At 40.0% G+C, this 13,533-nt stretch overlaps 1 protein-coding gene across 1 annotated transcript; it reads right to left on the bottom strand.

Annotated features, from left to right (window-relative positions):
- Positions 1–287: 287 nt before the first annotated feature.
- LOC122672634 (pectinesterase-like) lies at positions 288–10,925 on the bottom strand. Its single transcript, XM_043870095.1, has 4 exons — positions 10,917–10,925; positions 6,266–6,274; positions 1,452–2,480; positions 288–1,003 (listed from the first exon to the last, which is right to left on the bottom strand). Exons 3-4 carry the CDS (start codon positions 2,476–2,478, stop codon positions 303–305), a joined length of 1,728 nt encoding a protein of 575 aa, XP_043726030.1. The 5' UTR covers positions 2,479–2,480; positions 6,266–6,274; positions 10,917–10,925; the 3' UTR covers positions 288–302.
- Positions 10,926–13,533: the final 2,608 nt, after the last annotated feature.

Raw genomic sequence — 13,533 nt, 5'->3', positions numbered from 1 at the left:
GTTCATTACAATCGAAGGGAGACAAGCTTAGATTCTTATATCATTTAAACGAATAATTTGAATGCAAATGAAATCAAACCATAGGAGCTAGATAAATAAATTTATTTTCAAGTTAAAAAAAAAAAATAAAAAAAATACAATACAATACAAATTAAAAAGAAAAGAAAATAACAAATAATTGCTTGACTCTCTCTCTCTTTCTCTCTTTATTTGCTGCTGCCACCATGCATGGTTAATTCCGGTTACATATTCACTCTATGTTTGTCTCATCTTAATTAAGAAGGAGAAATTAATAAATTAAATCATCGTTTGAAGCCAAGGAGGAAAGGTGCACCAGTGTTCTTCAACCAGTTACCTCCTTGGATGAAAGCACCGGCGGTGAACTGAGTAGCAATTCTTCTATCAGTGATAACATGGAAACCCTTCCAACGGACCCTCCTGTCAGTCCTGGAACCAGGTCCACGGTTGGCATACTCGGCGTAGTAACAAGTGTCTAGTGCGAAGCCAGTGGTGTCCCATGGCATCCATCCCGCTGGCTGAATGAAGTCAGCCAAGGTAGTCTCCATGATCACAGTCCTTGAGTATTTCTTCCATGGGCGACCCAAGTATGTAGGGATCTTGAACCTCATTGGGAACAACAACTGTTCAGGGACGATGCGACAATTGTGGATCACTAGACCTGTCGACTCATGTTCCATGGCCCTTCCCTGGGCAGTCACTGTGTTCTGTTGGTTGTCCATCGGCTTCCTTGCAATGATCAAACAGTTCTGCATCAACGTCGTTGAATCCCCAAAAATGAAATCCACGGTCCCGGAGACGACGCAGTTACGGTAGAATTGACGATTTGCTTGTACATACAAGGTATCTTGATAAGCGTCCATCCTGCAGTTGTAGAATGCTGAAAAGTCGGATTGTACACGGAGAGCCACGGCCTGGTGTCCTTCGGGACCTGCTGTGTTCCTGAATCCCATGCCCTTGCATATAAATCCAGTTCCTATTGCGGCTGCATGTTAATTAATGAAGACGTTAACCACCAGAATCGATCTCACACCATACCATACCATACCATACCATACCATGGGGTGTAAACGATCCCGAATTTTTGCTACTACACCACCACACCCCACCCTTGTAGCAGGAATGTTCCAGCTGTTACAATAATACTGGCAGCCAAGCCAAGAAAATGGGATCTTAAAATGATATTTTAGAAAATACTAAAAGCTAGGAGGGTATTTATGAACCCAAAAGAGATCCAAGTGAATTATTATTCCATTTCCTTGCATTGGCTGCCACCCTTGTAGCAAAGCAAGAACATTCCTGGGCGTGGGATCCTAATTAAATGTCATGGGAGCTAAGGGGAGACGATCTTTCCTTTTCTCAGAGATTTTTTTTTGTAGATCATGCTTAATTGGAAATTATCAGGGAAGGGAAATATGTTGTAGTATACTTACAGAAAGAGGCCGACTGGAATGTGGACCAGCCTCCTCTGTTGCTCTTGTTTCCAGTGACGACGGACTTCCTGGGGCCATCTCCGTACATGAAGACATTAACCTGGTCCTTGGTGACGGTGATGTACTCGTCATAGATCCCAGCCTTGACGTAGATAACGTACCTGCCTCTGTGATTCTTTGGGTAGGCGGCCAGAGCTGCAGTGATGGTCTTGAACTGGCCGCTCCCGTCCTTGGCAACAACTGCGTTGGGTCTCAACTGGGCACCGCCACGGGCGGCCAGAAGCTTACGGTCCGCTGCAGAGAACCAGGTGGGGTACCCTTGGGCATCAACTTGGATAGACTCTGTCTCCAAGAGTCTCCTTGACTTTGGGTTGATGTCCATAGGAGGAATGTTAAAGGCACCAAGGATGTTGGAGATCTCCGTAACGATGGCCAGGGCATTGCTTGTCAGTTGGGTGGCATTTATAAGCCCATTTTCCACGGCAGATTTCAGCTCCGGATTTGTAACTCCATCCTTACATGTCTCTTGATATGAGACCACAGCACTCAACCAGTTGGTGAGGTCAGCTACACGTTCGTTCACTTTCTTCAAATCGTTATCGCCAACCATCGAGATTGCTTCTTGGAGCTCATCGACGGCGTATTGAAGCAATTCATCACAGTCATCTAGGGCATTCTTTTGGGTGCTGTTTTTGGCATCCTTTTTCAAGGAGTCTGCCTTTTTCATGGCAGCTTTCACCTCTTCCATGGTGGCGGTAACAGCAGCTTGGATGAAGTCCTTGGGATTAGCAGTTCCATTGTTGGCAACCGATCCAAGGGTGCGCATGCAAGTCTCCTTGTAATCAGTAGGTTCACAGATGGTCTTAACAGCCTTCATCGCTGACGACAAGTTGTTATCGACATTAGTTGTTGTTGATTCTTCACTGGACTTGCCGCCTTTGCTTATGCCGGCAACAAGACCCACCACTACACCCACCACCAGAATTAGTGAAACTCCGGCAACTATTGCTTTGCCTTTGCCCATCATCTTCAAAAGAAAAGATAAAATGGAAGCTCTCACTTCCCCGCCAATATATTAAGCAGAGAGGTGGGGAAGGAGAGATCGGATTGTTAGGAGGAGGATGAGAATATATTGAAATAGGTTTAAGAGTGGATATGAAGACGGAAGACTCTGGTTGGGGGAGCTTTTGTATAAGGGAAGAGTCTGCCTAATTATAGGGTAACTCTAATAATGGATGGATGCATTCGTGAGCTAGCTAGCTAGCACTATTAATGGATGGATGGATGGATGGATGGATAGAGAGAAGGATCGTCAATTGTGATTCGACAAAAGACGGCCATCATTCATTCATCTTCCGATTACAACTCTTCATCACAAGTTAATTCATGGTACGTGAAGGAATACCACACAGAGAGAATTCTGTTTCTCTGGGCATGCGTTTGTGGACTGCCACGTGTTTTGACAGAACCCTATTGTGACGGGGATAGGAGTTAGCAACTAACTTAACGTTGTTATCAACATATTGTTCTTTTTTTTTTCAAATTTTTAAAGGGTGCGTCAATATGTGACCTTACATATTTATGGACCTTTATTTGCTGTTGTAACTGGAGCGCTGCTGTGCGCATCGTACGGTGCAGCAACGGTCATGTATGCACAACGAGTTCGTATAGTAATGCTCCAGTTACGATAACAGATAAAAATTCCATATTTACCCTCATAAAACGACGTGGCACTATAACTGAGGGTCTATAGATGTAATTTCGATCCACCATTGTCTGTCTTTTCTTACCATTTGGACTTTATTGATAAGGCCAGGATAATCATGGGAGATTAGAATTCTTGTCTCAACTTATCCGACAAGAGAGGAGGGCGTCCCCTAACCTCTTCTCAGCTTCAGCCATTTTGGGTCTTTATAGCTTCATCAGCCCTTACTGATCTTATTCCTTTCACTGGACCGGCTTATACCTGGGATAATAGAAGATTTGGGGCAAACCGTATTGAGTGGCGACTTGATCGATCGTGCCTTGGTTTGGTTTCCTCTTCCCTGGTTGGGCTCACCTTTACGCAGATCGTGTGGATATTGCTGCAGCTTTTCAAAGGCATTTTCAAGATTTCTAAGCTTTTGAACTTTTTAGATTCATCAATGATAAGGTTATGAACAAATTGCAGAGGTGGAAAACAACTCTTCTCCCAAGCTGGCAAAGAAACTATGTTAAAATCAGTGACTCTTATGTTGAACAGTTTTGTCGTCTCCCATTTTATATTCCCAGATTCTCATCATAAGAACTTAAACAAATGTCAACACATTTTCTCTTGGGAGAAAAAGATGGTAAGATCAACATTTGTTGGATTTTTTTGGACCACTTATGCAGGTCAAAGGAATGACTTGATTTTCAATGAAAAATTTTGGACTCCAAAAGAGGTGATTCGGAAGGTTGAGATTGAGTTTAATGAGTTTTGTTCTATTTCTTATGACCCGTCTGCGACAAGAAGTTCAGAGCATATTCAATCAGTTTGGTCACCCCTTCTATCCTCTTTTCGTTATGGATGAATATTTTTAAATAAGAGGGGGTGAGTTGAGTTTCGTTCGATTTTCAATGGGTGTCATAAATGTAATTTACTCTTTCTTTAAACAATTGTTTATTTATACCATTACTATGCCGATCAAGACAGAAAGATTGCCTTAGACATAAAGGGAAGGGTAAGAAATGTTGGCTAAATGGTGACAAGTTGGAAGGCTTTCTCCCACACCGACTGCAATTCCAGCTGTAGTTTGCAATTCCAGCTGTAGTTTATATACTTGCATCTTCACCTTCTTCAGAAAGCTCAAACTCCAACCACAGTTGTTGGGACTACTAATGGTTAATTATTGTCATTACATATTATTAATATTTGTTTTGGTTTAACAGCTTACCATCTCTTTAAAAGGGTTGATTTGGTGTAAAATCGTTTAATTAAACGGTCTGAAATTTAAAATTAAAATGAAACTATATATTAAATGGTTTCACGGCTTCAGTATGAACAGCTTGATTCGATAGAGGATCCAACTCCTCTACTTCCAAACCTTGTACTTCCATCTTACTTCCAGCAGCTCACAGTGTGCCACATAAATTCAAAATATTTTGAAAAACACATGATACATGTTTGAACCACCTATGAACCCAAAACAAACCCACCCGACCGGTTCGACTCATCAACCCAAATCCATTTCACTCAAACTAAACCCAAACCTCTCATCTGCCTAGGGTTTCAGATCGTGCCTCTTCTTCCCAAATCTGATCCATCGTTCCCTTCTTCCTTCTTCTTTGAAACCCTAGGCAGATGAAAGGTTTATGTATCACGAGAGAAATGGCACAGATCATCAATAATTCCTCGATGGCTAGCGTGCTTCTCTGCATCTTCGCCATCTTCTCTGCTGCTGCGATTATTCCGCCGAGTCTCCGACGCTGTCGCCTTCGAGTGAGGCAGGAGCTGTGTTTGCATTGCCAATATACGCTGCTATTCTAAGCTCGTCTCATGCCTTGTCTTTCTTCGCTCTCTTCAAGCATTAGATCATGAAATGCTGCATTCCCTTTTGGCTTCTGTGATCGTATTCCGTTTCTTGGTTTTTGGATGGAGTAGGTCTCTGGAAGCAGTAGAGATAAACTAATTTTTCCCCCAATTTTGTTTTGGGGAGATGTATTTATTTATTTTTTCATGTATATATCACTATATTGTAGCCGATACATACATACATAAACAGTTTCATGGATTATTTGTGATCTCTGATCTCAGATTCATCAGTTAATTCAATTTATTACACCACTATTTCGATCTAAAATGTTTGGCTTTGGTTTCGCATGATGAATACGTTTTCGTTTTGGTATCCTACATAATCTGTTTGCACAACTTTTATTAGAAATAGAATAGAATTAGAGTAGAACAGAGTAGTGGTGGTCCCTAACCTTATGAAGACTGATAGCAAGACCAGCAAATTAAGAGAACCCTTCTTCATCATCATCAATTCATCATTTCAAGAAGTGGGTATACCGGCCAAGTTAACAATTGAAAAACGAGTAGATTATATCAAAATAATGAATTTTCTTTAGTTGTTTGTGTTTTTTATGATCAAAGAAAGCAGACTATGGGAAACAAAGAGATTTCTTGGAATATAGCTTCAGTAACCTGTGAGAGTTACGTAAGTAATCGGATACCGGGTTTGAACTTTGAATCCTCCCTCATTACCGGCCTTGGTTAAAGTTCTTTTGTTCTGTTTTGACTGGTTCATCTTCACCAAGATCTGGTTTGACAAAAATGGCGGTGCCCAGTTCCTGCTGTTTGTCAAGTTTGGGTTTTCCATTCCAACAAACTCTTTAATATCGGCTGTATATTTTACATTTTAAACCATAGAAGAGGAGAACTCTACGATCTCACCGGAATCGTTTTGAGCAACAACGGCGGTTTGATGTTCATTTGGGAAGAAGAGTTGGAACAAAACGATGTAGAGTACGTTAAGTTAGGGTTGTGATAAAGGTTGGGTTGGGTTCGGTTTGATACAAACCGGTTGGATTGGTTTGAGTGGGGTTTATGGTGGTTCAGACATGGCTAAGGTGAAATTCAAAAAATTTTGAATTCATACATTCACAGCCGTTGGATGCTCAAAAAGACAAATGGCGTGTTGACAAGCCATAGAAGTAAGATGGAAGTACAAATAATGGAAGTAGAGGAGTCGGATCCTTCAAGGGATTGAGCTCCTCTCCTGCGCAGCACGGTATGCAGCACACATCATGCGGCTGGGGAGGCCTCGATCCACACGCCAGTGCACTGGGCTGTGTGTCGGCGTGTGGATCGGAGCTCCCTAGCAGTACGATGTACGTTGCAGGCCGTGCGGCACACAAGTGCACTGGAGAGGAGCCGAATCCTGATTTGGTTTCAATAAATGAATTCAGTAAACGATTTCAGTTTGAGTTTTTACATCCTTATTCAGGAGTACTCCAATGGTGCAGGTAAAAGATAAAGAATATATGTCCATGGTTTTTTTGTTTTTTTTGTTTGGCTTCTCTGCAACTGGGCATATATGTTCTTTACTTTACAAAAAATAGTAGTGGATGTCTTTAGGCTTCCTCAAACGATCTAAATTTGTCCTCAAATGATTTGCATTTGTAAAATACAATTAAGATAGAGAAAGATAAATATGTTTGTAAGGGATGAGCGTGCGTGCTGTGCCAAACATAAAGGGGGCAAAATGACCATCTTACCCCCATGAAAGGTGAAAATGCCTGCCTGTTAATATCTTCATGTGCACTTCCATTGACCTCCATACACACATGCAGATGCCATATTCCCCTACAGAGAACTCTGTCCCATATAATATATTCAATCTACACTTAAAAGGGATAAGAGTTCTTAATCGGTTCGATTGAAAGACCACTTGAAGTTTTGTAAGAATTGTTTTAAGGCGAGCAAAGGGTCCGGTGGTTTTGTTGAAGTTGAAGTTGTCTGCATAAATTACACCTAAATGTTATAGCTTCAACACATCCAAGAGAGACAAGTAGCAATGTGGAAGTAATTGTTAACAACTTTGAATCTCTAAAGAACTTGTGAAGAGTAACGTTCATGGGGATTTTTTTTGCTCCTACTGTCCCCAATCTTTGGCGCCAACTTTGCATAATCCCCTTCCTTTTTGGGTTCACAAATACCCCTTTAGGTTTTTGTATTTTCCAAAATACCCTTTGGGATTTCAAGTCAACGCCTGCAATTGAGGCATCAAGAACATTACTGCAACCTAGGCAGCAACAAAATTTTGTGTGTAACCATGGCCTCGACAATACTAAGTGGCAAGACATCAAATGAGACTGATAACTTGTGGACAAATAGACCTATAAGACTCATATTTATATGTCTAAGTTTACATCGATAGGATGCATGAGACTAGAAAAAGGAGCTTGGATAAAAAGGGTAGTGCCATTAACTGAAAGGGTAAATGATAGAATTTGACGTTGAAATTTGAAATGTGGCCAAACCAGGTAGTTCCCTAAATATCCAGCGGTTGACTCTACAATACCATTCTTCCTTTTTATTTTTTCTTTTTTTCCCCGATAATACAACACCATTCTTCCATGCGGTAGAATCATGTTGTGGTTACAATTAGGTTTCAAAAAATTTATTTGTACTATTTATGAAAAATCCAATCAAAATAGTAGATTATTGCAAAAAAAATTGCAAATTGATTGTTGAACTGGTTTTTCCTTGAGCCATGATTGCACACGAATCGGGGGGGGGGGGGACCGTGAAGGGCATTTTTGACCTCCAACATATTGGGGGAGTAATGATAATGGTGTATTTGCGGATGAACATCCCTTCATCGTGGGTGAAGGAAAACTTTCATCTTAGTTGTTTATCTTTCAAAACATTAATATAAAGTACCTAGTTTTTCGTCACCCATGGTAAAAAAAGAATCTTTTCACCATGGAGATTTGAATCATTTGATTAGCAATGAAAAGAGTATTTTTCAATCTTATATAACATCCTATACAACATTCCATAAAAATAAAAAAAACATCCTATACAATAGGGGATGAAAGTTAATGATGACACAAGCATTCGGAACACAGGGTCACATCACTAATGGAGAGGATAGTATCTCTTCTACACAAGTGAAGGAAAACTAGTTTAGCAAGACAAAAAGTTATGTCCAGTGAGCTTGGATCAACTCCACATATCTAGAGGCTTCATGTATGGTTTCGTGATAACGCGTGGTCTTTTGTTTTCATAAAATGTCCCTCCATTTTGATATTAGGAGTGTTTAGAAAGACATTTCTGGAAGAAAATGACTTGTTTTATCACAAAACCACACGTGAATAATTGTTACTCTCCACATACAGGGAGCTGATTTGGCCACATGTATAGTCCGACACCATTGTTTTCCACATGGAAAGATGGCATGGCAATTTATCATATGAATACTTCAAGAGATGTACATAAACCCTTCCTTCCTGGATTCGGCTCCTCTCCAGTGCACCCAGAGTGAAGATCGTTCGACGCAACAAATGTGCTAATTGAACGAGATCAAAGGATTTCAAATGAAGAAATCCTTTATCTCCATCGCATGTGCACCACATTTAGATGTACTTCATCTGTCCTTGCCATTTGAACGACACCTTAGTCACGTGTCGGCATTTGCTACCGCTTTGGACTATCTCTACCTCGGGGGTGCGAGAGGAGCCCAATCCTACCTTTGAAGGATCTGGCTCTCCTCCAGCCGTGACAGGAGCTGGAGGGTCCAGCCCTGCAAAAACACCCATAAATAGGGGGATTATGGTCATTTCATAGGGACCATTTGGGTCCCACCTGTGAAATGACCAAAATCACCCTTGTTTTGCTGGGCTGGACCCTCCAGCTCCCGCCTCTCGAGTGGAGGGGAGCCTAATCGCAAATTGTCTTTTGAGAATATTTTCATCAATTTATTGTTCTTGTGATTCTGTTTGTTCATCATTGGGCATTTTATAGTGAAACGAGAAGTATATTCTGAGAGGAAACCCTACGATACACCGGTCGTGAGGTACGCTTATATTGCGTTCCAATCGTATCTCACGATTTAGATTCTCTGATTATGAAGTCCGCAGAGCAGACTACGCACTGCGCTCACTGTAATGAAGCCCAATTTTTTTGTATTTTATTGTAAAAGATGATCGAAATGCGGGAGGAAGAACCGAAGAAAATTCAGAGGAGATGCAGGGCGATGAGGCCAGGGAGTTGCTAGGTTTTCCACCGAATTCTCGCCTGACACCATTGCAGGTACGGTTAGTAAAACCAGCAATTTACTCTTCCAACTTCACTCTTAAGAGTTGATGTCTTAAAACCTTAGATCCAGCTTTTGTTTTCTGCTCTTTTTTCGTCGAGCTTTATTAATATTAGGTGACAAATTTGTAGTTTGAAGGGGAGGGGGGGGTTGTTAATGAACAGTATAATAAAAAAAAAAATGGAAGGATTGTAGCAATTCAATATCGAGGTAGGAGTTTGTACATGAATCCGTCGTTAGATGTTGTCGATAGGGTTCTGCTGTGGCGAAGTTTGTTCTGTTACAGCTGGGGTTCCTTGTGCACAGTAGTTCGTTTTCTTTTAGGGCTTAGGGTTTCTCCGCTAATTGGTGGAACCGGTAATTTTACTTGCGTTGTTGTGCGGGCTTTGGTACTAGGCGGCAGAATTTTTTCTGAATGGAATTTAATCGGCCAGAAAGCGTTTTTGGTGTGGGGAAAGGTTTGTGGCTACCACAATTGTCTCAATGAGTTATAATTATGTGAGAGAGGAAAAATATTTGTTTTCTGTAAATGAAGGAGATGAAACGATTGGTGTATGAAGCATTAAGTGCCACAATACCCTTTTATCATCTTACTATTTCAAATCTTTTAATTTGTTGTTCCATCATTTTCAGATGATTATTATAGAGCCAGCCACTTGGTACGTATCCATGATTCACGAGCACATTGATTTCTTAGAATAAAGGATCTATAGCATTAAATAGATGGTATATGTAATGAAGGTAGGCAAGGCAACAGACCCTGATAGGTCCCCATAGAAGTTTGGAAAAGCTTAGTGCCCGCTTGATAACCTTACGGGTGTTTCTGTTCTGGTTATGTGCTGTGAAACAGCAAAACAGATTTTTCATTTTCTGTATTGAGAAACCGTTTTTGATCCGCTTGGTAAACCTGTTCTGGAAACGTTTCCAGAAGACAATTGGAGCACCATTGGTGCTTGATAAAATCTGTTTCTGGGAACATGTAATGTGACCAATTTTAATAATATTTGTCTTGAATAATGTACTTTAGATAATAAAGGTTAAAATAAACTTTTACATCAGTTTGCTATATATTTACAAAAGAGATTTTTAAATAGCAGCACAATCAAATCTCAGAATGGACCCAAACCTGGGTCAAGTTCTGCTCCTAGGTTACTCTCCTAAACCCCAAAAGATGGGTTGAATCTGAATAACAGATCAGCCTGCAGTTACAGATGGTTCTTATTAATAAGAAGCCTTATTATCAGCAACAATAAATAATTAAAAAAAAAATCCACCATAAAACTGCATTTTTTACTTTTTAGATCTAATAATATCTTAACAAGAACAAACCTGATATATTGTAAAGTGTGAAAGCATTGAATTCTCTCTCTTCAAAGCTTTTAAATAGATTAAAATGCTGCAATACAAAACTAAAGTAACAATAAAATGACTGCACATGATGAGTACAGGACCCATCATGTGAGTCCTACCAAAATAGAGCAAATCACAAGAAAAAAGGAAAAAGGTTTTGTCGGGCCAGCCAGGCCGGGCCAACTGTGGAGTCTCAACCTTATCCGAAAGAAGGCTCAGTTAGTTGGATTCAGATATAAGAAGGCTCAATATGATGTTTAAAGCTAGTTAGATGTATCAGGAACTTGGATACCATCCAAAGATGCACACCAAAGAAAGAACTGCACTCTTGTAGGAATTCCCTTCAAACAAATAGCTTTATAAAGGAGAGAGTTTAGTTCAAGCTTCAAATTGAGATTTTTCTAATTAAAAAGACCTTAGTTTTCTAGCTGAACTCTTATATGCTCCACACCTTCTCCGATTGCTGTACTCTCCAAAAACCCCATCAGACAAACAAATATCTGCACTCCCCAGCCATCTAGATTCCTCCTCAAGTATGGAGTCCAGATCTTATTTTGTACAATCAGACACCTTTCCTTGTTATCCATTTGAAACAAATACGGAAATTCCAATTGGAGGGGTCTGTTCATGCAGCACAGGTCCTTCTAGAAAAACAAAAATAAAAATCTTCTTCCTCCAGAGAATAGTGGAGTGAAAACAAGCGCTCTTCTGCAGTTTTGAGATCTACAGCTAAATGCACTTCCTAACTACTGCTGCACTCTAAATTGATTTAGTGTGCAGCCCATTAGGAAGATGAGAGTACAGTGTGATGCTGTAGAGAATGCAGCAAGTGACAGAAGTCATTTATCAGCATGATCAGATTTTGGATCAATGATGGCTCTATGAGGAGATTTTACAACCTACTGTGACATGCTTTGCCACCTATTTGACTTTCAAAGTCTATACCAGCAAAAACAGCCTTCTCAACCAAATAGAGAATGTTAAGGTATCAAAGCAAATAATAGTTATTTCAAGGTTAAATTCTGATGCAATGTAACCTTTTGTGAAGTAGATGGTGCCTAATGTTTGGATATGAGGAGAGGTTGCCTCTATGTGAGGCCCTCAAAGACATGTCATCATGGCTGACAGATGCGATAGATGTAACGCATGAAGTGGTAATGTAATACTGGTTTAGGAAACTAAAACATTACCAAAACAGAATTGAAAACAGAGAGACAAGCAAGTAGTTTGTGGTAGAAATTTCATATAACAAGATCCAGCAATCAGATATATGAAACAAATCTGAATACTCATCAGACAACAGAATTCCCCCCCCCCCCCCAAAAAACTGATATTATTATATCAATTTCAAACAAATCAGACCAGAAATGACCATAGTACTAAAACTCGCGAAATTTCGGTCGAGATATCGAATATTTCGAGTATCTCGACCTGTCCGAAACGAAACGCAAGTCCGAAATGAAAAAATGCAATATTTTAATATTTCGGAAATTTCGGTCATCTCGTTTCGAAAATTTCGGAAATCTCGGACATTTTTGGCATTTTACACCCACAGAAAAATACCATATTTTGACGAAATTTCGGTATCTCGGAAATTTTGGTCAGACCGAAACACCGAAACGAAACAAGATTTAGTACCATGGAAATGACTGGGTATAGAATTCAACAATGAAACCCATAAAAAAAAATCCTACTCGAAGTAGGACTCTATCGAGTACTCTAACAGAAGCTGAAATTGAAGACAGATTATGAAAGAGAAATTTTCAATTGAATAATTTTGTGGACAGAACTGAAATAAACATCACTAATCTATCAAAACCAAACAGTCCTAGTAAGATTAAGATACTGTAATTATTCCATAGATTCTGAAATTGAAACATAGAATCTGATAGACGAAAAGATCGATTACTGAAATCAGAAATTGAAACCAGTATGCAATTCATTTATTGAGATAAGTATGATTTGCAGAAGACACAAAGCCAAAGAGAGCGAGAGAGCGACAGTGAAAGATAGAGAGAGCGAGAGAGGAAGACAGAGACAGCGAGAGAGCGAGAGAGAAAGACAGAGAGAGCGAGAGACCGAGAGAGAAAGACAGAGAAAGTCAAGAGAGATAGAGGGTACCTGATAACCTTACGGATCTACCAAAGCTTCCCGCCGTTAGGTTTTCTTCTCAGACCCTGTGAAGAGGACGACCTTGTGAGAGAGTTGGAAGAGTGGTTAGGTAATTATTTCTATTTTATCGGGAACAAGTTTGCAAATTTGTGCTGAGAAACGACAGAACATGTTGGACATGTTCTGTCAAAAGTCTTCTAGGGAGCATAAATTTTGATTTATGTTTCAAAAAATAGTCACAAAAAACACTTCGTTATCAAGCGATTTTGTTTCTGGTAAGGTTATCAAGCGGGCACTTAGGATCTGTGGTTTATCTTGGCTAATCAAGCTGTTTAACAAGATTATGACTACAAAGAAAATGACAGATGAATGGAGATTCCGATTTACAAAAATAAATGTGATATTCAGAGCTGCAATAACTATAGAGTTATAAAACTAATGAGTCATACGATGGAGTTATTGGAGAGGGTTATTGAAACCCACCTAAGAAAGGAAACTACTATTTTAGAGAACCAATTAGGTGTTATGGTGGGAAGATCCACGATGGAAGCTATTTTCTTACTTATGAGACTAATGGAAGGATATAGACAGGACAAAAGGGATCTCCATAGTGATGCAGATCCAAGCATCCGCAAGAAGAAGCAGCCCTTAGATTAGGGCCTAGTAGTTGCTGCCCAATTACATCTAAACTACTTCTACTCATCCAAAACCAATAAGACCTAGTTCATTAGACTTCCTCTAAACCTGCCTAGCATTACCATATAAAATTTACATCCATTACCTTAAACCTAACCCTAATTCTGACCTAAATCCTCAATTCTGCCCCAACCCGCCAGCAG

Source organism: Telopea speciosissima, chromosome 8 (assembly GCF_018873765.1).
Source record: "Telopea speciosissima isolate NSW1024214 ecotype Mountain lineage chromosome 8, Tspe_v1, whole genome shotgun sequence".
NCBI classification, from domain to species: domain Eukaryota; kingdom Viridiplantae; phylum Streptophyta; class Magnoliopsida; order Proteales; family Proteaceae; genus Telopea; species Telopea speciosissima.
Note: the sequence above shows the minus strand (reverse complement) of the source record. Positions and strands in the feature narration are given on the sequence as shown.

Coding starts and splice junctions, on each gene's coding strand:
- LOC122672634 (XM_043870095.1), bottom strand. CDS start 2,478: ATGATGGGCAAAGGCAAAGCAATAGTTGCCGGAGTTTCACTAATTCTG. Junction 1,004..1,451: donor ATTCCAGTCGGCCTCTTTCT/GTAAGTATACTA, acceptor ATTAACATGCAG/CCGCAATAGGAACTGGATTT.